The following is a 23,922-nucleotide window of genomic DNA, read 5'->3' on the forward strand; positions in this document are numbered from 1 at the left end:
TTCATGAGCTAGACATTGCTTGCTGTTCGTGACATAAGCCAGCTTTACGTCGACGACATATTAAAGCCCGTTTGCATTTTCTCAACAAGTATAAGGAATGGACTCTGGAAGATTGGAAAAAGGTTATTTGGTCAGATGAATCGAAAATAAACCGAATCTGCTCTGATGGCGTGCAGTGGTTCTGCGACGACAATCCGGGACGCCTCACTCGCAGGGCGGTGCAAGACACTGTCAAATTTGGGGGTGGTAACGTTAAAGTGTGGTCATGCTTCTCATGGTACGGACCTGGATACATTGCAAAGATTGACAATAATATGGGCGCACAACTTTACATCAAACTACTCCAGGAGGATCTACAGATGTCGCTTGATGACTGGGACCTAACTAAAAGCGATATCGTCTTTCAGCACGACAATGACTCGAAGCACACGGCGAAGATTGTTAGGAAGTATTTGGAGTCAGTACATCTGACAGAAGAGGAAGGTACACTTCTAGAGTGGCCAGCACAATCCCCTGACCTCAACCCTATTGAACACATGTGGGCAGAATTGGATAGGCGGCTCTCTAGGTATCCGGAGCGAGCTAAGAGTTGTGATGAACTATGGGAGCGAATATCTGTTGAATGGTATAGAATCCCAGTGGACTTCTGCCGCAAAATCATCATAGGTATTCATAAGAGACTCCAAGCTGTCAGTGACGCCCATGGTTGGAATACTATCTATTGATGTAAAGATATGGCTTACAAAAGAATAAAGATCTTCGGCCATCGAATGAGCACATGCAAAACTGAAAGAGAGACCTGCATGAACAAAAAAGTCATTAACTTTCTAAATGAGACAGGCTAATGCCACAGCGCATAACTATGACGTAGAAGAAGACGGGAGCTTTATTAAACCAAAGTGTGAGTGGTGTATGCATATACGGTTTTTAGGAATGAGAAAAAAATGGACATGGGAATGAATTATACTTTCAGTTTTGCATGATAGTGTATGACGTTGTGGACGAGATGGTGTGAGGGGTCACCGCCACACCTCTAATCATTAAGGTTTACCACTATTTTCTACGTGTCAATCTTGAAGCTAAAGTATTATACAAACCGTTATGAGGTGATATAAAAGCATGAAATATGAATTAAAAAGAAAAGAAAAGATGGTGATGCAGCAATCATTATATTTTTACATAATTGATCACCTACTTTTTGAAATAAAGGGAAAAAAACAAATAAAAAAAAATCGTTATTAATTTAAATTTTATTGGTGTTGCTATTGATTCTTTGTTGAACAAAATAGAAACTATTTTCAGAAGACACTGTTTTCAGTGTTGTCAATGCTATGCCTTTGTTTTTTCCTTGATGATGCTTGTTCATTGATTTCATCCTTGATTTGTTCCTGGATTTTGCTGAACAGCCAAATCAATTTCCGACAATGTAAATCCACTCTATTTTCGAAGCTTGTGTAGGTAGGCATGATCCTCCAGGGTGATACGCGCTACTCGATATGCTACACTCTCATCTTCTTGCATGGTGCATTCTAGAAAATGCCGATGCCTTCCATCAGTCACAATACCGTATGATCGGAGTTTTTTATTTGATCTGCTTATCCCCACAGATTCCTGACCCTTATCATCATCTAATTCATCCGAGATCCTCTTCCTTTTTTTCTCCCAAAGCGCTGATTCGATTTAAACAATATTTTGAGCGAATCCTTGGTGTATGTTTTCATGTTTCACCTCGGTGACTCCCAAAGTATACTCATTGGTGTGGTAAGATTTCCTGGCATGTACTGAGTAGTCGACTGGACCATGGCCGCGACGTCCTTGTATTTCTTGCTCTAAATCAAGCACTAGATCATCATTAAACTATTCTGTAACAGCAATCAAAGAGGATCTTACGATAAGAGAACGAGACGCCTCATTGGCATAAATATCCTTCATGGTATTTGGTCGTTTCTTGAGCTCTTGGATGAGTTCGTCCTTGAGTGGCATGGCTTTTTCAGATTCTAGAGGAGCTGCCTCAATACCTACGAAATAAGGTAGATCTGCTATTGTCGGCTTACTGCTGTCACATAGGTTGTACTCTGCACATACTTCGTCAAATGTCCTTGATGAGTAGCATTTGGACGGACACGCTAACGAAATATAAAGATTGCAATTTCGCTTCTTTGTAAGTATCAATGTTGTTTGCAAATAATCGCCATCCAGAATTATTTGGTACTTTGATGTCGATAAAGGCCCATCGTAACTATAAATCAGTAAATATGGGTTGTTCCGATGCGATGGTGCAAGTTGTAGTAATACTTCTTTGAATTTGTTGAGAGTAGCAGATTGAATGTTACAGTTCCAAGGCGAGCTTTTTTGATGTCTCTAAAAAAGATCAAGAACCCTATTCATCAAATTATCCAGCTATAAAATTAGAAAGTGGCACTTTATAAAAATCACTTATACTGGTGAAATGGTTGCATATGACTTACTGGTGGGACCATCAAGGAAGCAAGTCAAGTCAGAGAGCATCTTTCGAAGTACGGCAACCTCTGGCATCACTGACACTACTAAGTAATAAAATAAGAAATTTAAAACAAATGTATGAGAATCCAACTTAATCATTACGAGAAAAAAAAAAAAAAAAAAAAAAAAAAAAACAATTAAAAAGGGTCCGCTTGTACAATACCTGGCCGTTCAACAATGACGTTGATAGTCTCCTCAGGCAGAGGTGATGTGCCAAATACCTTTAACATGTTGCTTGTTGGACGAAGCTTTTTTGCATTTGGGTGTTTTGAAAGTGTAATAGTTTTCCCGTCCTCATCATCTGTGATTACGATGGCAGCATGCCAGATATTCAATTTGTCGGCATCATTTTCTTTTTTCTTTTTGATTGCTTCTTTGAGATCACCAACTGTATCACTTGACAAAACAACAACTGAAAAGGGTGTTGAATCACCTTCAAGGATACAAAATAGTTTGAGCATGGCAGGATTGGAAAAAGAGAAGTTGATGTGGAGATTTATTTGCAGGAGGTGAGTATATATTGAAAGTGGCTACTAATGTACCGATTTCATCACTGATATTTGTTTTGTGCTGTACATCAACCTCGTATGAGTATTGGATTATCAAATATGGAGAGCAGTTTCTGAGCAGACATGCAGAATTCTACGGTTCATATCACAAACAGCCTGAAGGTTCAGCGAATAGTTCCCATGGCAATCATCGTAAAAGTCGCCCATATACTCTGGACGACGGGAAAGAGGGAGCGTCGTCCCATCGATAAAGCCTATGCATTCATGAAAACCTTTTTTCGCCATCTCCTTAGTGTGCATCGCTCGTCGCCCAGCTGTAGACCACAGGAGATACTGGGGTTTCAGAGAGTTGAGCACCTTCAACATCCTATCGAAGGACTGAGTACATCTCCTTTCTGACATATTCCAGTAATCTGTCCATCGACTATGCTATGCCCGCTCCTTTTGTATACTCACCTATCCAATGTCACGACCAATGTCACGACCAATTGCACACCCACAGGTGGTTGGGCCTCTGAAAACTCAGAAAATCCCTCGATCTTCTCCATAAGGCAATAGAACACTTCCTTATGCATCCTCAGTATAGCCATCCACTGGCGACCAGAGAAACTGCTGAGCTCTCGCGAACAGAGCGCCTCTGTCTTTTCACATTCCACTCTTTCCGCTCATTCGTTCCTTTTAGGTGGACCGCTAACTCATTCAGCAAATCCCCTAAATCTTCTGTTCCAAAAATGAACCCCACTGCTATCTCATCAAAGAAATCAATTTCAGTGTTGTCAAGGTTATTCTCTAAGTCATCCACTTCCATGGGATCTATGTCCGTAAAGCTCACAAAATCCTCAGAAGCTCACAAAATCCTCAGATGCGTCCCACTTGGATTGTGGCTTTCTGGCAGCCTTATTAAAACATTGTAGCCAGCTTCCTAGAAATTTGCTTGACACGATTTTGACCGCTTAAAAAGAATTAATTAGACAAATTAGAGGACAGGAAGAAAGTGAGAATAAAAATGCCATGTCCATGGGTATTTATTCATAAATAAATCCATACGTTATCCTTATACTCAATCTGATATGAAGACAAAAGAGCGCAAATGCCTCTCAAAAAATCAATGGTCAAAATTAAAGTTTAAAATAAGGTTTTAAGGTTAAAGCTTATGACGTTGACAAATCTATGGACCAGTGCCCTCTTGCTCATCTTCTTGTTACTCTTCAAGGACCTGCTTTTCTGGACGCTTCAATGGGTTGATAAATTGATCGTGCGCTTTCAGAAACATGCATGAGAAACTACTTTTGTCCAACTTAGCTGCCACCTACTTTAGTCCTCACTATTGCCGATCGCTTGTTTACCGTTCTGAATACAGTGGCAATGCGATATTCCATATGGCGGATAAACAATCGCCATTCCGATAAAACCTTTTCTATATAATTTTGTTGCGCAACTCAGGATCATGCGCTATAGGGATGACGGCGGGAGAAGGATGATGGTATCTGCTCTACATCACAAGTACGTGTTGAGAGTGGATTCTAGCTTGATTTTGATCCTAACGTGGGCTGATCTAAATAAAAGCAAGGAATGGAGGATCCTTAATGGCGATGAATGATGAAATGTTTTTGTTGGATGCGACAATTTAAAGCGATTTTTTGTGAAAAATGCCATTTAGTTACTCGTTTTCGAAGATAGGTGCCGATTGCTAAACTTCAAAAAGAACAATAGTTTGATCGAGTGTACGAAGAATATCGCTTTCCTTGTTGTAATTTTTTAATGAATTATTAAACAGCTTGCTGACCCAATCTGGCATTTTCACCATCGACTATAGCCTTAGTTCTAACCTTGCTAAAGGCAACACCTGCCAGATCAGCTCCTTTCTTAAGACTTTCGCTGTTTGCAAGCGTAAAGAGACTGTAGGACTGCATCATATGACTGAATGAGGGGTATCATACTCTAAATACATAATAAGTAATGGGTTAATGGGCTCAATAATTTATTGGCTGATGAGCTTCGTCAAGTATTGCAATGTCCATTGCTTTCTGAAGAGAGCCCAGGCTAAGGAGTTATCCTTAGGTCGAAGGGGCTATTGTCATTTTTCAGCATGAATGACACGCTAATACCTCCTAATGACGACGGCTCCCTAATTCCAAGGCGCATAGTAGAGATGAACAATGTATTGTACGTCTCGAAGTTATTCATCATATTTTGACATCATTATCAATAGCCACGCTCCTTGGGAACCTGGAATCAATTTTTGCGAGGTTTTCCCTTGCGTTATCAGTCTAAGCTTTCATAGTCGTGGAAAAGGAGTGAGTGTGATGAATGCAGCGATTGTTAAATAGCAGTAGAAAACACGTTCGGTGGTCAAGCACTCATCATGAAGACGAAAATATTGCATGTAATTGATATATATTTTTTTAATCTGAAACATCATAATTGACAAAGTTTCAGTTCGAATAGAAGCACTGCATACAGATTTTTTAAATTTAATGTCTCTACCATCTTCCTCGGATTGCTATCCATAACATTCTTAGAGTTGATGATCCCATCTCCTTCACTATTCCTATTCGACCCAGTTTCTGCAGACTGGTCCTCTTAAACCTTGCACTGAAAGAGGATTCACCGCAGTAGATTTTACATCCTTGAAAAAATAAAAACAGGTTGATAACAACTTTTGAATTTATGATAGCTTTCGTGCAAAAAAAGTGTCAGAAACCCACTTTTTTTTTTTTTTTTTTTTTTTTTTTTGGATTTGGATTTGGATTTGGATTTGGATTTGGCGGTTACCTCAATTTATTTATTTATACACATTAAATCATTTGAACAGGATAGGAATAAAAATACAAATTTAGCCCCGTCCCCGAGAATAGCTCTGAAAGAGAATTGGGGAGGTCTCATACTTGGCAACAACCGTGTTTAGAGTGGGGTGAATCAACTCGAATAAAAAGACAAATCCAGGATCTTGTACCTCCACAGGTGCATTATCCTTAACCACCGATTCTGACGTTGATGACGCAGCCATAGCCGCACGCTTGGCCATTTCACGCTGGATGAGATGATGCACACTTGAGCAATTAACACGAGCCTTCACATCTAGAACCCCATGATGAAGTTCCATCACATTAGCATCATAGGTGGAATTTCCTGATGTACTCGATTGAGGGGTGGGAACCGCTGGTGCGGGGACGCTGAACTGAAGTATAGGGTAGGCCGTCGGATCCTCAAGTGAAAGTCGAGCAGCTGAGACCTGAACGTATTTCGAGCAAGCCCGGCATACACCGCCAAGTGGAATGCCATCGCCTTGATTGGATGATGACGACTGAGCATGATCTTTGCTGCTGTTACCGAGCTCGATCGACAGTCTAAGGATATATGTCATATCATTAAATATCGATACTGGAGGCCCATTGACCCGCTTAACCATTTCCTGTGGAAAACGTACTCCTAGAAACTCTTTCGGCAATGGGATTGCTAGAGACTGCGATCCTGGGACCGGCTCTGTCCAAAGATGTATTTGTATATTGAATGGGTCCCCTGTCCTAAATCGGTTTTCTGATGTGCCAACTGCAGGGAAAGAAGCAGAGACAGATGATGTCGACTTCTCTTGGCTGACAGCTTTACTAAATGTAATCGACATTTTCAAGCCTTCTGAGGGCAACGATGCATGGCTCAAAAGCTTTAGCCGATCTTGAACTTCAGAGTAAACACCGGAATGATATCCTGATTCTTCATTATCCGTGGTAATGGCTCCCTCGATGGTCTCCTCACCTACAATTCCTCGGCTAATCTCATCTCCTCTGAGAACCTTTTTGTTGATAGTGACGGAGCCATCTGATTCAAGAACGTGCATTGGTGGCAAGTCCTGCTGATGCAAAGGTGGCATATCGTGAGTCATATGGACAGCACGAAGAGTACGCTCCAAATGAGCCAGTTCGTCCTGTGCCGAAAGAGCTCTCACTATTAACTTGTCCTCGGCAGGCGCAGTCTCCAAAATAGTCGGGATAACAATCCGTTCATCATTTGATGTTTCGGAAACAACATGAGTGTTGTTACTCTCAGCCTCATGATCTGCATATTCTGATTCATCTTCAGATGCCTCCAAGGCTTCGTTGTATTTAACCTCAACCATTTCCAGTTTTCTATGATTATTGCCCGGTACAAGCGTACGAGAAATATTGGAGTATCGAGAACAGCTGACTGAGAGGTATCCAATCACAGCTTCGGTAGGGACAACAGGGCGAGGCAAGAATGTGTAGAATTCCATGGGAGTTTTGGCGCCCGAGGAGGAGGCGCCAGCCAGAACATGAGAGCGAATAATAGACTCATTGGCCATAATGACAGCGTACATGAGAGGCGTCATGCCCCATCCATCCGGAGTCTCAAGATCGCATCCATCCTCAATAAGACGAAGTGTAAGTTTGTCAAACTTCAGTAGCACACTAAGATGAAGCAATGTGCCTTGGTCGTCCATAGGCATCGAAATATCGATGTTTGATGGTAATTGGTCTAGAGTCTTTAAAATACCCTCTTCCACCTGCTCTCGCGTCTGAAGCGGAATATCATCTATATTAGCCGTATTCACCACGGAATTTACGTCATTATCAGCTGGAGAATGGCCGGATCGAGGCGATGTTGATGAAAATCCAGGAAGATCTTTCAAAATATCATGAGCATTTCCTTTCTGGCCAGTCGCCTGACTGTGCAGGTACTCGAGAGCACGGTGTGCTAGACGAAGTTGGAGCTGCAGAATTAGGAGCTCGGTTTCGGAGTCGTCAGTGTATGTAAACTGGCCAAGATTTGAGAAAATCGTGCCAACGCTGTCGTAAATGGTAATAGGGACGGTTCCTGGTATCGGCGAATCAGGTGCTTTACAGATGATGAGGTTGGAGGTCTCGACAATAATATCTTGAGCAGGAAAACAGCCAAAATAAGGGATCATGCCGTCTTTGAAGAATAAACCCCGAAGTACAACATCTGTTGTTTTCCGAACAGGTCCATGATCGGGTCTGACCTCGAATATACGCGGAGGCTGCGATTGAGGCTGCCATAATTCTGAAGGGTTTTCGGGACTCAAAAGTGGCCGATTACCGATAAGATTGACCCCGGTATCAAAGTCACTAGACTGGTCGTCACCAAAATTGGATATGGCAGAAGTACTCCTGCCATTGTCCTGCATGAAGGACAGTGGTGAGGGGTAGTTTGAGTTGCTTGAGACAGATCCAGCACGGGGGAAATCGTCCGACTGATTCGCGAACAGTTGGGATGTCTGGGTTGATTCCACAGTATTGGGAACGCTCTTGCGATGTTGAATAACTTTTATCTTGGGACTTGGTCCATCTTTGGTAACCTTGGAGGGTCGCTGAGATGGATAGACCCTCTTTGCCTTATGGTGGCCAGAGCACATAATAGGTGCGGTATAACAACTTGCGATGATGTCACTATCATCCTCCCTTGAGTCCGTACTCAGAGGATTGGCGTTCATTTTAGACATACCATTGATCATACTACTTGTGCGCTTGAGTCTAAATTCAAATAGATACCGGTCCTTGTTGCCGCGTTCTCCGTGATCAGTGGAAGAACAAATCACTTTGGCAAGGAGTGTCACTGACCCAGTGGAGGTATCAATATGAGCGAAGGAGGAGGAGTCCGTTACTGAGGGCGACAAAGGATCAAGCAAAACCAATATAGGAGAGGAAGGCCCATACTAGTAGTTGTGTTCAAATGTAGTCAGAAAATTTCTAAAATACCTGTAGTCTCGTCATGAAAATAATCCATTCTTTACCTTATGGCAGCACTTGGCACAGGCCCCTTTCCTGATTTGGCCACTCTTCGCAAGGTGCACTATGATCTGTAATGTTAATGGCTCGATATCGGAGCGAGGCTCGCCAGCAGTGTTGATAGCTTTATGTCGATCAACCCGCATGGTAGGGAACTTGTCAGCTGACGTAAGCGAACCCTGCTTGGAAAGTTGCAACTTTATTAGAAATTGTTGGCCTGTTCGGACCTCTTCCACAGCGGGTGCTTGAATAATCTCTCCAGAAGGAGAGATCTCCTCCATCTGATCCTTTTTTTGGATGATTCGTGCGTCGAGGGAGAAACCTGCCAACTGGGTATTCATATGCGAATTATTAATAGAAAAGTTATATATTGCGCTTTATTTTTGCTATTGCATACTCGCACAAAAGGTCTCTTCAAAAAAAAAAAAAAAAAAAAAAAAAAGTACCTCATGCGTTAACCCTTGGAGCCTAGTAGTCATGTCACTTCCGCTACTTGAATGAGAAAGCCGACGCAAGATATCGTTATCTGGTACAAAATAGGATTCAATCATTAAACGTAGAAATAGGAAGTAATGCAGACATTAATAACCAATAGAAAATTTATAAATCAATGCGATGATATATCGGTCTAACAACGGACGACTTACGAGGATTGGCTCCAAGTAAGGACGAATCTCCATTTAGTGCGCTATCAGGCCGTGCCCACTCGCTAGGTTGGTAACCGTTTATGCCGTTAAGACCATTGATGGTTAGTGTAGAGGAAGCAACAGCTGCAAGACTAGATGTCATTGAAATGCCCGTTGTCATATTAGTGGCCATTTGAGGACTTTGTTCCTGGTTGGATTCATATTTTAACGGATGATAAAGCGGATAATTATTACTATTGCCATTAAAAAGCTGTTGCTGTGGGGAGAAAGGAGGAAGTTGTTGTTGTTGTTGTTGTTGTTGTTGCTGCTGCTGCTGCTGCTGTTGTTGTTGTTGTTGCTGTTGTTGCTGTTGTTGCTGTTGTTGCTGTTGATCTTGTATTGACATATTAGCCATTTGCTGTTGTACAGGATTTTGAATGATGGAAGGATTTGTGGTTATGGGGTGATGCTGATGCATTGGGAACGGGGCGATGGCCAAGATATCCATTGAGGCTATTGTGGGTACTGAGGCAGAAAGGAGGTTTGGCGGACGATTTTTACTGTTATTTATACCTAGGAAAGGATGCACAAACGACTGATAAGACAGTAAGGTATTGGGTGTCCTTGTGGAAGAAGAGGTGTCTACGTTGGCTACGAAATCTTCGGTAGTAGAGGAGAGAGATGATGAACTTGATCTGTGCTGATAGAGTCGCTGCTGCTGAAGTTGTCGATCTAGTTCGTCTTGTAGGGCTTTTTTCTGGTTCTCTTGAATTTTTTGAAGTTGGATCTGTGCCAGCCGTTGGTGTTCTGCGAGGAGAGTTCTCTGTTGCAGCTGTTCTTGTGAAAGAGACTGTAAGTGATTCGGATACTGCTGTGGGGGCTGCTGGTGTAGTAATGGATATTGTTCTGGTTGTGAATGCTGTTGGTAATAAAGGGAAGGTTCACTAGGAGAGGAATCAGTGAGAGGGAAGTGTGAAGGGGAGAGTGTTGGGGATGAGGAAGATGGAGAAGAGATGGAAGCCGCGAATGAAGGCGGAGAGATGGCGTGCTTTTGAGGATACATGGCCATGCGCAAGGATGAAAAGTGGGTGATCGAAAATAAGCACGGTAAATAAATTAGCGAGATGGCGACGATTGGCAGGAGAGAGGGAAACAAGAAAGAGTAAGAGCAGCGAGAGAAGAGGCGAAGAGAGTAGACAAAGGAGAGGTGTTGTTTTTGCGAGTTTGGAATTGTGCGCTTAAGAGAGCCTGTCAAATACAAAAAACTAAATCTGTAATCGCACAGTCGCAAAAACCATTACGTGATTTTAATATTTGATCCAAAAAGAGCAAGCTTGTGAGGTCTGCTTCAAATGTATAAGACATGGTCCACTCTCTCGTCAAGTCTCTCCTCCTCCAAGTTGGACTCGATTGCCTTCTTGGCAGAAAATTGGATCAAATCTTGATCACCAATCAACGATGCTAACGAGGCTGCCATACTTCCGATAATAGCCTAGTGAAACGGAACCTCACATTAACATAATGCCTTTTTTTTTTTTTTTTTTTTTAAAAAAAAAAAAAAAAAAAAAAAGACTCATTATCAGCTTACCTCTAACTCTTTTAGGCTGACCCCTTTTCTGGCGGGATGTAACAGGGTTGTGGACGGGATGTTGATAAAATTGAATAGAGTTAAGAACGTATTCAGGATGTGATCACCCAAAGCAAGCTCCTTGGAAACCTGGGGAATAGATGAGGTTCCTCCTTGGAAAAAAAAAAAAAAAAAAAAAAAAAAAAAAAAAAAAACCGTCAAACTAGCATCTATACAATGATATCTTCCTCATGACGGCCTTTTATCAGAAGACTCCTTACGATCATGTATCTCCACCAGATACGTGTGATTCTCTTTCGGTACAAAATTCGTTGCTGCAACCAAAATTATTCTACTCGTCTTCGAGGCTAATGCCTGGCTCACAATAGCTTCACAAAGGTAAGAACACTGCTCAATAGTTGGAGGTGACACCGTAATGGATAGCATGCTCACCCTCTCATCAACTGAAGCAAAAGTGGTGTGATAGATATTTTTGTTGACAGTAGATAATTTCTTTGTGGTTGCTGAACTTGAGTAAAAGTGAGACCAAGCTTGAATGGGTGTAACAGATGTTCCAGCTTGAGAGGCCGAAAGGAGAATTCGTGGACCTGCTAGAAGTACATCTGGCAATCCTATAACAAGTGTTGCCTCGAACATCGGAATCATTGATTGGTGGGTCATCTTTCCTTCGTCCTGAATACTAATCAAGATGCAAAGAAAGAAGCGCAAGATTGTGACGCGTGGCTTTCACTTCATATACTCAAAAGAAATGAATTAGAGACAGACTTTACACAAAGCTTTGCGCTAGTAGCTGCCACCTGCTCTTCAAGACTAGCGAACTTTATTTACAATCATGCATCAAACCCACGACGCATCTTTCTCGATGATCATTATTTCTATGCCTTGAGTTCAACCACGTCTGCCATACTCTCTAGAGTCACTGAACGATTATCCAGGTTCAAAGCAAAGAACTCCATCAATGGTCTCCATCCAGACTAATAGTAAGGACACGGATGATGGAGGTTAAAACACAAACCCGAACATAAAATTCACCAACGCTTTTATGACTACTATAATAATCTATTCATCTCAATCTTACCTCACTGCTTGGCATACCGTGGCCCATACCCTCAATAATTTTTTGATCCACATTGGCCTTTCCAAACACTCTCTGGACGTACTTGAAGCGATCCTTTGCAGCTTTTATCGATCTCAAGTCATCTCTGTCCCCCTGCATAATCAGAACCTTTGTACTTAATTTGGTGGCTGGAACAGCATTTTGGGATTCTTCCATCAAATATCCCGCAATGCTTATCACTGCCCGTAGATTGAAGCCACCAAAAGCCGCCAAATCTAGCGCAATTTCTCCTCCTTGTGAGAATCCAAAGAGTGTTATTTTGGAAGGACTATATCCAGAGTGATCAATACAATGCTGTATAAACTTGACCAGCTGTGGTCTTACAGTCTGCTGCACTTGAAGCATTCTCTCGGGACTATCTGGTCCAAGAACTAAAGTAGTGCTGTGAGTAAAGAAGACGAATTCTTCGCATAAAATCCAAAAGACAATCAGTGCTAGATGTGTATGTAAAGAATGTAAACCATTTACGTTCTCCTGTCAAGACATTAAACGATGGAAACCATTGCCATCCTTCCTCTTCCAAGTATGGAACCGGGGTAGGTGCCTGGATGCAGCATGTTGCAGTTTGCGGCAACTGTAGACTTTGAGCCAACTTTACAAAATTCGGCTTGATCTTGTCACCCAGTCCATGAAAAAAAATAACCAAGTTTTCATCCACACCATCTGGAGCAGGCTGATACACGAACTTCAGTGTTGTACTCAACTCCTGTGGGGGCGCTTTATGATTCCGTAATGATCCTGGTGATCCTGATGATTCTGTTGATCCTGATGGCCCTGCTGATCCAGATGATTCCAATGGTCTTGATGGACCTGTTGGTACTGAAGTTACTTTGGGATCTACCGAATGTGAGTCATGAATTGTGTTTGACACTGTTCCACTAGCGGAAGGCTGTGACGCCGCAGGTGTGCATGCAATCTTATGCGAAGGCCAATCTTTACGCTGGCATCGGGGAGAGCAATAATGTGCTATTCTACAGCAGGAGCAACGAGTAGCTGCGGGTGTCTTGCAGACGACACAAGGCGGTTTGTTGGTCATTTCAAGATGGATTGTCTGATTAAAAGTCCATTTGCAAAAATAAAAATTCATGTAGATTTTTGGTAGCGCCAAAGTAATACAAAGTCGTATAGAGTTCGAATTTTCATTAATTCATGGGTAGGAAACCTACTGTTCGCGATCGCCTTGTACAATATATACGACGAGACGGCCGCACCAGGTTAGCGCTTTGCCTCGTGAGGCTCATTTACTTGGTTGAGTGCCAACGCTTGAAGGCATTCATCTTAGGTAAGATGCCCGCAAGCAATAAAAGCACACATAACAATATCCCTTGGGGATGAGAAGAATGGTATTGCTCAACCATACGGAAACTATCTTACAAATTTGTAAAAGGAGAATCGATCTCCCAGTCATTGTTATCCCAAGTCCTTAACTGCCACCATTCTCCTGGGCTTAAACTCCTCAGATCGCATTTGGAATGACATTTGCGCGAGCCACATCCCACCAATACTTCTAGCACCAATCGCATCACGATCAGATATACCATGCATCTACGGCAGTATTTAACCATGGTGGGACTGATGCTAGGGGACTGATGCTAGGGGACTGATGCTAGGGGACTGATGCTAGGGGACTGATGCTAGGGGTCTGATGCTAGGGGAATGATGCGGTTGGCGTGGTAACAACGTGCACTGGTGGAATATCTATGAACGCCACCTAGCAGCTTAGCTTGATACTGTTGTTGTTAGAGGCAAAGACTTGAGCATGCAATCATTGATTTTTTATAGTCTCAAATGACAACCATTTTTAAACCAATATGGAGATTCGATAGCATACATCTGGCGAAAAGGAAGCGAAAAGGAGTATTGTTTTCTTTAAGCTGAAGAAGGAATAAAAAATGGTAAACGTTGCTGGATGCGCTAAAAGAGTGGAAGAAAGTAAATGGTGGACATAGTGATATAGCTTAATATATGGTTTTTGCTGAGTGATTTTTACTGCTGATTATTTCTCATTCCTTGGCATGCAACAGACACTTGTTTTCTACTAGCAGGAGGCACAGAGTTGGTGAAAGCTAAATGGGGGTCTCGGCCTTGGCGCTGGCTCGTGTTTCTTTTTTTGGAGCGCACAGACGGAATGAGCTAGTGTATCAACACTGCCCGTAAAAAAGACCGTGCATGGCATGGACCTTGTCTCATTTCCCCACGCTCATATTCTCGGTCGAATGGATCCACATAAGAAGCGCAATCAATCAGCTAAGCACGGCGAGTCTAGCCAGTGGCATGGCGGGGCATATTTATTCCGTATTTATCCACTCTTCTATACTGTCACTTCTTTTCCCAGGAAAGATTTCTTTATCATGCTATAGTTGTATCCCTATTGCAATAAAGTGCAGCCATCATCTGTCCTGTCGTGTGGTGACATCGCCCTCTGGATGACCATAGAAGTTAACAGCATTAAGCTTCCTATGAGCTGCTCTTCGTCACAAATGAGCGCATAGGACTGATGTGGCCAGTAAGGACTGTCATCACAATGTTTAGTTCCTATCTAGTGCCTGTATTCACAACCATTGCGAATATCAGTCTATCAAGATCCCAGACATGGGCCGTAGAGTTACTACATTTTGACTTGAACCTTTATATTTATTTTTAATGATTGTAATGCTACTGTTTCTGAACTACATACACCTTGATCCAACGAGAACTGGGCTCCTAATCGAAGCATTTGGTTCTGTATTTTAGAAGTTGGTATGATCGGTCAATGTAAATGACTTGGCTGCTTTTGAGGCATTTTTTTTTAATGCCTTACTTGATTGGCCTTGATAACCTTCAGTTGGCTAAATCCCTCAAGTAGTCTTTGATTGACTTTGACATTGGAAGTCTTTGGCTGGCTTTGGGTAAGGAAGCCGCTGTTGTTTTGGTTTGGTTGTTGCCGCTATTGGTGGTAGCTGTCGTTTGTATTTAGTATATTTTGAGTGTGTGCTCTTTTATTTTTGTATCTGTTTGTTAATTTTTTTTTGCTTCGTCCTTTGTTTTGGCCCTTGAGGCGACTCTTGGGTCGTTCGAGGCGGTTCTTCGAGGGGATTCTTCGGCATGGTTCTGCGGGACGGTACTTCTTTAAGACAGCTCTTCTTCGGAGCGGTCCTTCGAGATGGTTGTTCGGCTCTTCAGTACGGGGCGTCTCTAGCGCAGCTTAGCTCCTAGGAACATCTAAGGATGATAAGTTAGCGTTAATAAGCATTCGTTAGAACCATATCTCTGTGTTACTGGAAGAACCCCTCTGAATACAGAGAACAAGGAGCAAAAGTTATTATGCTCTTTAAAATAAATAAAAACTTTTTTTTTTTTTTTTTTTTTTTTTTTTTTTTTACCAGAGGCGTTGCCAAGCTGTAGTTCTTCTTTTTCGCTCAAAAGTGGTCTTGACAATACCTTACGTCTGTCCTGTTTCTGATCCTGACCTAATTCTGCTCCTAGAGGCAGAACATCCTAATTGTTAATCCTCATATTGGATTTGGTATATTTATTAGCATGAAGGCCGTACAAATAAGATATGTGCGGGGAGGTGTATATAATTTTGTCTCTTAGAATGTTGAACGGGGAATTTCATTTATGTAACTATCATCTTCTCATGGACATGCCAGTTTCGATTTTCTTCGATGTTCCGACCCACTTATACAGTAGTCAAAATGAAGTTTAATCCATTTGTTTCCAACCCTAATGAGCGTCCTTGGTTCCCTCACTTAGGCACGTGCGCACTAGCAAAAAAAAATGATATACACGAACGCAAAATTGAGTCATTCACTTAGGAGCTATCTTTGCAGACGCAGCATCATAAAAGAGCCTTAAAGAATGTCCTGTTCTTGCGGTTGCGTCCATTCAATGGAAAGAAAGAGATGTAATATGGTTTTCATTTGAATTGCCAATAGAGGTAGCAGTAACCGCTTAATTGGCCCCAAGGAGCGACGGTTGTGGTGAGATTTTGGGGAGGATTCATTTTGATTATCGAGTTTCTGTTAGTTGATTGTTGTTGTTTTTTTTTTTTTTTTTTTTTTTTTTTTTTTTGATGTAGTTAGCAGACATATTTTTATTTAGATGCATATTGGACCCTTTCGGTATCATGAAAAGTTCTGCAGGGTGCACACCGTCAGCAGAACTGCCTTTTTTTTTTTGCATGATTTCTAGGCTTTTTTAGTTTATGCATGTCTGTAATAGCACATTTTATGAAAAAAGAGGTCTTGACTCTACTTCATACAACTTTGAGGGTTGAAGGCAGCATTGAAGGAGCAAGTTCGTTAGCACGGATATAATCACTGCATCCTGTTGGGAAAAAAAAAAAAAAAAAAATTAAGTTTCTAGTTTACGCGTTCTCGCGTAAATATTCCATAGTCGACAGTCACACACGGAATAATTGTTTACGTGCGTATGAATGACATTCTCCATTGCAAACCAACTCCATCAACATTCAGACATTAAAGCGATGTCAGCTCGTCGATTCGCAGATGCAAGGGCACTGGCTGCCGTCGGAGCTAATGTCTCACGGAGATTCCTTGACTTAGAGCTAAGGCAGCTTAAGGTATATGCTGCAACTTCAAGCCTTTGGCGGAAAAACACGGAATCCACCACCACCACCACTACTACAGCCCAGTCTGCTACTCAAGAACAACAACTGCAACAGCAGAAAAAACTTTATAACCTCAGAGGACACTCAACAGCTGCTCAGCATCAGGATGTGCACAGCTCCATTCATACCAAACCAATAGGAACAGAAGCAGTAACTACAGCTGCATCCAGTGAATCAGTGTCATGGGTTGATCAAATTTTTAAGTCTCCCACACCATTGAAGACGGTATCCACGCCTATAGCCACCGTGGATGAACCCTCGCTAATGGACCCTAGCTTTTTGGCTACCCCTGCTGCTCATGGATATCAGAGGCCAACTATTACTACGACAACTCCACTGTATCCTTCAGTTCCAAGCACGGATGCTCCTACACCAACAGCTACATCATCAACATTTGGAGACTCACATTCGCCAGCTGGGAAGAGAGTACAAGTAAATAAGGACTCATTGGAGACATTGCGTCGAGAATCCAAATGGTTGGATGCTATGCCAGCAGAAGACACCACTATGCTGAACAAAGGCGCAGCGGAGCAGACATCATTATGGGCTCAAAGGCAACGCTTGGGCCCGAGAATGATGGTGTACGAGCCCCTGACTGAGACCATTGAGGATATTCTCGAAGAAGAAGAGGATTTTGTGATAGAACCTGATGGTGCCGTGATAACGAAAACAACTACACCAGAAATACATAACAGCTCATTTAAAGCAGATACAGCTACTTCATCTCCGCCATCGCCATCGCCTTCCGATGTTATACCAAAGCCGCTTAGACCCATGCCTGAAGCAGAGAAATTGAAAACGGTATCCGTATCAAAACCGACAGAACCAACCATATCGACCTTCTCTGCAACTTTGTCTGATACAATTCCCACAGAAGCAATTGCAGCTATGGATTCAACAAATACCTTAAAATTAGAGCAGGAAACCAAATACGAACCTCCCAAAAAGATTCTCACGGAGGCTTCAATGCCGACATCACGTGTGGGTCGACTTTTTCATTATGGAGGTAAACTACTTCAAAGCATTACAAATACAGAGTTAAGTCAGACAACAATAATAATAGTAATATATAAGGGTTTCATACTGACAAGGTTCTTGATTTGTTTATACCCTGTGTTGGTGTTAGGCTTGGCTGCATCATTGGGTGCAGGGGCAATCACAGAAACTGTTCGTCGAACTATAGGACGTGGGACCACACCAGAGCAGTCACCCACGTTCTTGACACCAGCTAACATGGATCGGCTCGTCAGCAAACTCACAAAGATGCGTGGTGCTGCATTAAAGCTTGGTCAAATGCTAAGTATTCAAGGTACGATCAGTGGATATTTTTTTCCCACACCTTTTTTATTATAACCATGAAAGAAAAAAATTAAGATATTCATAGTCTTTTATGTTTTATTGTTTAGATAATAAAATGTTGCCACCAGAATTGGAAGAAGTTCTGTCGCGTGTCCAGAACAGTGCCAACTTTATGCCTGAAAAGCAGATGCGTGTAAGAAGCCAAATACCTTTTTTTTTTTTTTTTTTTTGAGTGAAAGACAGCGGCATTTGCACTTGGTCAAGTAACTGAAGAACTCTAAACTGCGTAATTGACATAATAGAAAGTCATGAGTCAGACGATGGGATCTAACTGGGAATCTGAGTTTACAGAATTTAATATGGTGCCTATCGCTGCTGCATCGATAGGCCAAGTCCACAAGGCAATTCACAGAGCTACAGGAATGCCAGTTGCAGTCAAGGTTCAGTATCCAGGAGTAGCTGCATCCATCGACTCTGATTTATCCAACTTGAAAACATTGGTTCTTATGTCCAGTATCTTGCCTCGAGGAATGTACCTTGATAACACCATTAAGGTTGCGCAACGCGAGTTGGGTTGGGAAACAGATTACTTGCGCGAAGCAGAATGTATCGAAGAATTTGGCCGATTGCTCAAGGACGATCCAGACTACCATGTACCCAAGCTTGTCCGAGAGGCATCAGGCCCCATGGTGTTGACGATGGAATGGATGGATGGTGAGACGATGACTCAAGTAATACAGAGTCGCGACCAAACCGTCAGAGATCGAATCGGCACTAACATCCTGAGACTGTGCCTGAGAGAGCTATTTGAGTTTCAATACATGCAAACAGATCCAAACTGGACCAACTTTTTGTATAGTCCTCTATCTACTAAATTGGAGTTACTGGATTTCGGGGCCACTCGAGGGTTTGATTCAAGGTTCACGACCCTTTACTTGAAGACTATCCTGGCGGGAGCTGCAGGAGATCGTGATGGCTGCTTAAAGCACTCTAGAGAGCTTGGATTCTTGACGGGCGAGGAGACAACGATTATGGAGGAGGCACACATCAATTCGCTGTTGACATTGTCAGAGCCCTTCCAAGAGTCTGCGCCGGATGTGTATGATTTCAAGTATCAGACGATCACACAGCGCGTCAAGGACCAGATCCCAACCATGCTCAAGTATAGGTTGACCCCTCCTCCAGATGAGACGTACTCGATGCATCGCAAGATGGCAGGTGCATTCCTGCTGTGCTCGAAACTGGGTGCACGTGTGGAATGCAAAAAGCTTTTTAGAGATATCACAAGCCGGTATAGAGAAGAAAACGTTAATGAGCGGCGAGGCATGAACTTTGGGCGCGGAGCTTAATATAGAGGAAAGAACGATTTAATAAACAGTATCCATTCCTGCAAGCCTCGAGATCATGGCCTGGTGGCGTCAACATAATGTTACACACTTTATTTTTTATTTTTTAGTCAGGCATGATCCCTTCATCTCTTCATGCCCAGCACTCAGACCAGAGCAAAGGCATGAAGACAACGTTGGCAGTCCATAAGATGCCAATTGCCCTAAATATTAACAGTGGAAACTCTGCAACAGATTCAGCGTCATGAAAGAGCAACCAGATTGTGTGGAATGCGACTCGATAAAAATGAGAGATCAACATTGAACGGCTGCGGTTAACACCGGACAAGAGTCCTACGGGCCCCGAGATACACTCTCCGCCCATCTGGAAGTAGCTGAAGCAGCCACGACGAAGAGCCAAAAGATTCTTGTCTAATTTGAGGTTGAATGATCATTTTCGTTTAGTGAAAATCCCTCAAGAGCAATTGCGAGTGGGAAAAAAAAAAAAAAAAATTACCTGTTCCTGAAAATAATGTGTATAATGCCTCGGCGAGAATGTTAATGACCGCACTCAACTCTTTCCTCTTCCAGAAAAATAGTTCCATCTGCACCATTGTCACCTCCTGATCCTTCAGGACCCCATCAGCCTTTAAGAAATCTCTCAGATAGAGGACATCATTCAATGCCACGGTCATGCCACCTCCTGTGAGGGGATGTCTCATGTTCATGGCATCCCCCAGAACAATGATGCCCAGTTCAGAACTCGTGGAAGGTGGAAGAAAACTGTTGGGCATGGATCGTAAGCGTTCTGACTTTAAAGCCTGAAGAAATGCCTTTTGGATTGTTTTAGGTAGCTGTGGAGTGATTATGGTTTCAATATAGGAACGAAGCGCGCCTGAAGAAGCCGATGGTAATTTTGTATCTGGAATATCAATGAGTATCCGAGTTTCGGTTTTAGAAATCTGGTACATCAGGATTGGGGATGGAGTTGCCAAGATGACATTGCCATGGTTTGGGAAGGGGAGAGTGATATCTTTAACGATCAAGCTAAACAGAGCGTTAGAATAGAGAACAGATAATAATCAATGAGACAGTCAAAAAAAAAAAAAAAAAAAAAAAAAGAAAAAGAAAAAAGAAATTGAAAGTAGGGGACGTTACCCTACAAAATGTGAAGTTGTCTTCACTTCCTTGTTGATATATTGCTTGCGGAACTTTGAAAAGCATCCATCTGCAATGACAACGATTGGAGATTTGTACTTCGTGGTGATGGTCGATGCTGGTATACCTTTGGGCGATAGATCAATGCTGTTTGCTCTCATTGTGCAGCTAACGCCAGTTGCTCGTACACCATCCTCATCATAAAGGATCTCATTCACTGTTGCCTCCACAATTGATACGCTAAAAAGAAAAAAAAAATAATCAGAAAAGCCTTTCATTTAACTATAGAGCAAAGAGTGCAGAGATACACACATACTTGGGTGTCTGTGCAGCTGCAGTTCTGAGCTTTTGAATGAATCTATCATGATGGAATGCGCGGCCTTGTACAGGTTTGCCCGTGGTAGGATCATTCGTATAAGGAATATGAACTGTATCTGTACCGCAGATGATCCCATAGCCATTTGTTGGTTTGGCATCAATGTCCTCCAAGCAGTCTGTCATATATCAGATAGGTATTGAAACTTTTAGCCGATGAATGGTTCAAAAAGGCGGATCAAAGCGGATGAGTATCATTCATTGAAGTATTACTAGTAAGTCCAAGTTCTTTTAGCGCATCGTATCCGCCGGGTTGGAGCAATTCGCCGACAATGCGGTCAGGTTCGCTCAGGTCACGCTCTTGGAGAAAGAAAAAGAGTTTAGTATCAATCTTCGGCTTTTACACGCTCCTCCTTTATTGAAGATTGACTTTATTCACATACCTATCATCAAAACACGTCTTCCTTGTTTACCAAATGTTGTCGAAAAGGCCGTTCCTAATACGCCTCCACCAACGACAATGATGTCAAAGGATGACCCTGTCTCTGGTTTGGGCTGAGTAGCCAATGATGGAGTAAGTGCGTTTCCAGGCATTTTTACCGCTATAAATGATGGTTTGCTCAGTGGCAGGAAAAAAGGGGGATTGATTTGAAGATGCAAATGGAAAAGATGGGGTCGAAGGTATTCCTGCAACTCTTTTTATATTATTTATCAGCATGTGTGAGAGTAGTAGGTGGGGTCAATCAGGCCACAAAGTGAGTGTAACAGTGAATGAAAAAGCCCGAGACAAGTACAGTTCAACAGCCTAGATCGTATTAGAGGAAGGCGGATCCTTGTCAAGGAATACAACCGACCAAGAAAACATGGCATGATCTTTGTCAATTACTCTATTTAGTTAATTATAAAATGTACTGCAATTAAACGCGAAGTTGGGAAGAAAAGGACCACAACATCCGATATACATACTTTATCCTATGGTTGGAATCTCCAGAACTTTTTTTTTTTTTTTTCTTTATCCGAAACAAAGCAACGGAAAGAACGAAGGGGAGGACAATTGTATCAATTGTTACAGGTGCTCACTTTTTATTTTCATTTCAATCTAGTCAGGTTTAATATTCGGATGTTGCTTCTTTTGGGTTTTCTCTGCAGTGCCCTGCGGAACAGCGACCCAGCTGGACCACAGACTAGTCCAAATGAAGGGTTTTTTTCCCAGAGAAGTGATATGTTTTGTCCTGAAATATCACTTTGTTCTGGTAAAGATGGTTGACGTGCATTTGATATTCTTGGGAGCATCAACACTCCTTAAAATACATGAACCATGCCTTAAGAAAGTGAGAACATTCTCCCTTTCCATTGGTTCTCGTTAGATCGTAACGAACTCTTCATTCCTTGCCAATCGAGGCCATTTCACTTTCATTGGCCCTAGTCACGTCCATTTTTACTCAATAGCATCGTATATTTTCAAGAAAGTGTATTGTACAATAGACTCATTCGTCCAACACGTGTTCATTCTCAGAGTCAGATCCCTTAGGCTACATCGTTGTTGAGTGAATGAGTCTCATAGTAAAAACGTTCAGGCCGCGAGAAATTTATTGGCCAGGCTAAGTCTTCGTCGCCTTGATTGCTTTCTTTCACCGATATCACTTGAGCAAGAACAGATCGATTATATTCAATTGAATATAGCTCAAACATTGCCAAGGGCTCCTGCCAATTTCAGGATGTGGCGTCATCATTTTGATGACGCACACCCCGCCACTGTACTGTATTCCCAAGAGAGCATCAAGCTTGGAGTAATTGCCTTGTGCAAGCATGAATTGTGTAGGATTATTTGATGAATGAAAACGATCTTATTTACTCAATGTCTCAGTCTCCTTTTTGTTGCAACGATTGATCAGATCCAACTGTCATGACGACTCAAGTGACCATGAATAGAGCTAGATGAGCCCCTATTGACCAGCAGCAGGCCACGTTGTTAAGAGGAGGAGAGTAAGAGTGGGTAGAGAACACAGAAGAGTGTCGCCACTTATTGGTTTAAAGATCGGACATTTTGAATACAAAATACATGAAAAAGGGAGAAGGGGGAGGATGTATTTTTCCTCTCCTCTCCTTCCTCTACTTCCCCCCACACACATTAGAAGCGGGAAGGGTGCTCCATCGTATGGACTATTCATGTCGTTGAATCATAATCTTTTTTTACCATTGCATGTCTTTTTTTTTTTTTTTTTTTTTTTTAGTTTTAGTTTTTAGTATTTCACAAATAGACAACAACGATTTTTTATTTTTTTATTTTTTATTCCTATTATTTTTTATTTTCTTTTTTTCCAATCATCAGTCTTTTCTTTCCTTCATCCCCAGGCAGACAAACAGACACAGTCCATTCCAAACACAGCACATTTTTATTTATTTTTCTTTCATTTTCCTTTCTCTTTCGAGTGCGAGAGTTAGACAACGGGACACTCCGTGGCGTTTCGTGTGTCACACAAACGACTCTCAGCCCTCCATAAAAACATTCGAGTCTCAGGAATGCCTATAGGTCCAATGGATGACCACTTTCTACAAAGTCATCATCCCTCCTCCTCTTCCTCCAACAGTAACAATAACAACGCCGGAACCATGTCTCATCTTGACGCTAGTAACGGACTCACCCAAGACTTTCTTCAAGGCACGTTTCATCAACCCTCAACGATGAATCAACCACAAGGACAGGTAAGATGAGAGGGAAAAAAAAAAAAAAAAAAAAAAAAAAAAAAGAAAGCAGCAATTATATCGCCTCAATGACAATCCTTCAGCTTTGAACTGCAGGCTATAGAACTACATGTCGTACACCAATATCATGTTGCGATCACGCTTATTAGCCATATTGAGTGTCACAGCACTGATGGGTTCTATATTTTGTTCATCTTTATCCTAGCATCAGCTAGCGGCTCTCTTACGTAGCAAGCTTAATGATTATGGGAGTGGGATTCCTGGCAACAATGGCTTGGACATTTCGCGTTCTAGCTCTGCACCTCCAAACCAAGTTCAGTCGCGCTTCGGACCAGGACCTGCTTTCGAGTCGCAGACTTCATCTGATCTCCACTCAGATAGCGATTACAATAACTTTTAC

At 42.2% G+C, this 23,922-nt stretch overlaps 7 protein-coding genes across 7 annotated transcripts; 1 reads left to right on the plus strand and 6 right to left on the minus strand.

Annotated features, from left to right (window-relative positions):
* Window positions 1-1,724: 1,724 nt before the first annotated feature.
* BCR41DRAFT_394727 (hypothetical protein) lies at window positions 1,725-3,819 on the minus strand (the record flags this gene model as incomplete). Its single annotated transcript, XM_022028665.1, has 9 exons — window positions 1,725-1,829; window positions 1,891-2,098; window positions 2,213-2,239; window positions 2,334-2,361; window positions 2,469-2,546; window positions 2,666-2,935; window positions 3,149-3,378; window positions 3,468-3,553; window positions 3,661-3,819. The coding sequence occupies 9 exons, from the start codon at window positions 3,817-3,819 to the stop codon at window positions 1,725-1,727; spliced, it is 1,191 nt and encodes a 396-aa protein (XP_021882723.1).
* Window positions 3,820-6,228: 2,409 nt separating this feature from the next.
* Window positions 6,229-8,876, minus strand: BCR41DRAFT_25712 (hypothetical protein). Its single transcript, XM_022020185.1, has 3 exons — window positions 8,782-8,876; window positions 6,442-8,603; window positions 6,229-6,361 (listed from the first exon to the last, which is right to left on the minus strand). Exons 2-3 carry the CDS (start codon window positions 8,500-8,502, stop codon window positions 6,341-6,343), a joined length of 2,082 nt encoding a protein of 693 aa, XP_021882724.1. The 5' UTR covers window positions 8,503-8,603; window positions 8,782-8,876; the 3' UTR covers window positions 6,229-6,340.
* BCR41DRAFT_25793 (hypothetical protein) lies at window positions 8,630-10,630 on the minus strand. Its single transcript, XM_022020186.1, has 3 exons — window positions 9,424-10,630; window positions 9,223-9,302; window positions 8,630-9,105 (listed from the first exon to the last, which is right to left on the minus strand). Exons 1-3 carry the CDS (start codon window positions 10,469-10,471, stop codon window positions 8,758-8,760), a joined length of 1,476 nt encoding a protein of 491 aa, XP_021882725.1. The 5' UTR covers window positions 10,472-10,630; the 3' UTR covers window positions 8,630-8,757.
* A 120-nt stretch (window positions 10,631-10,750) lies between these two features.
* On the minus strand, window positions 10,751-11,635 carry BCR41DRAFT_394729 (hypothetical protein; the record flags this gene model as incomplete). Its single annotated transcript, XM_022028666.1, has 3 exons — window positions 10,751-10,894; window positions 10,991-11,142; window positions 11,251-11,635. 3 exons carry the CDS (start codon window positions 11,633-11,635, stop codon window positions 10,751-10,753), a joined length of 681 nt encoding a protein of 226 aa, XP_021882726.1.
* Window positions 11,636-11,771: 136 nt separating this feature from the next.
* Window positions 11,772-13,169, minus strand: BCR41DRAFT_350344 (Alpha/Beta hydrolase protein). The gene is made up of 3 exons (XM_022023649.1): window positions 12,576-13,169; window positions 12,069-12,478; window positions 11,772-11,964 (listed from the first exon to the last, which is right to left on the minus strand). Exons 1-3 carry the CDS (start codon window positions 13,141-13,143, stop codon window positions 11,866-11,868), a joined length of 1,077 nt encoding a protein of 358 aa, XP_021882727.1. The 5' UTR covers window positions 13,144-13,169; the 3' UTR covers window positions 11,772-11,865.
* Window positions 13,170-17,607: 4,438 nt separating this feature from the next.
* BCR41DRAFT_303325 (ABC1 family-domain-containing protein) lies at window positions 17,608-19,367 on the plus strand (the record flags this gene model as incomplete). Its single annotated transcript, XM_022020709.1, has 4 exons — window positions 17,608-17,725; window positions 17,846-18,028; window positions 18,126-18,211; window positions 18,321-19,367. 4 exons carry the CDS (start codon window positions 17,608-17,610, stop codon window positions 19,365-19,367), a joined length of 1,434 nt encoding a protein of 477 aa, XP_021882728.1.
* A 130-nt stretch (window positions 19,368-19,497) lies between these two features.
* BCR41DRAFT_404063 (squalene monooxygenase) lies at window positions 19,498-21,451 on the minus strand (the record flags this gene model as incomplete). Its single annotated transcript, XM_022029364.1, has 6 exons — window positions 21,260-21,451; window positions 21,090-21,176; window positions 20,818-20,995; window positions 20,502-20,741; window positions 19,861-20,390; window positions 19,498-19,775 (listed from the first exon to the last, which is right to left on the minus strand). Exons 1-6 carry the CDS (start codon window positions 21,408-21,410, stop codon window positions 19,498-19,500), a joined length of 1,464 nt encoding a protein of 487 aa, XP_021882729.1. The 5' UTR covers window positions 21,411-21,451.
* Window positions 21,452-23,922: the final 2,471 nt, after the last annotated feature.

This window comes from Lobosporangium transversale, assembly GCF_002105155.1.
Source record: "Lobosporangium transversale strain NRRL 3116 chromosome Unknown BCR41scaffold_12, whole genome shotgun sequence".
NCBI lineage: Eukaryota > Fungi > Mortierellomycota > Mortierellomycetes > Mortierellales > Mortierellaceae > Lobosporangium > Lobosporangium transversale.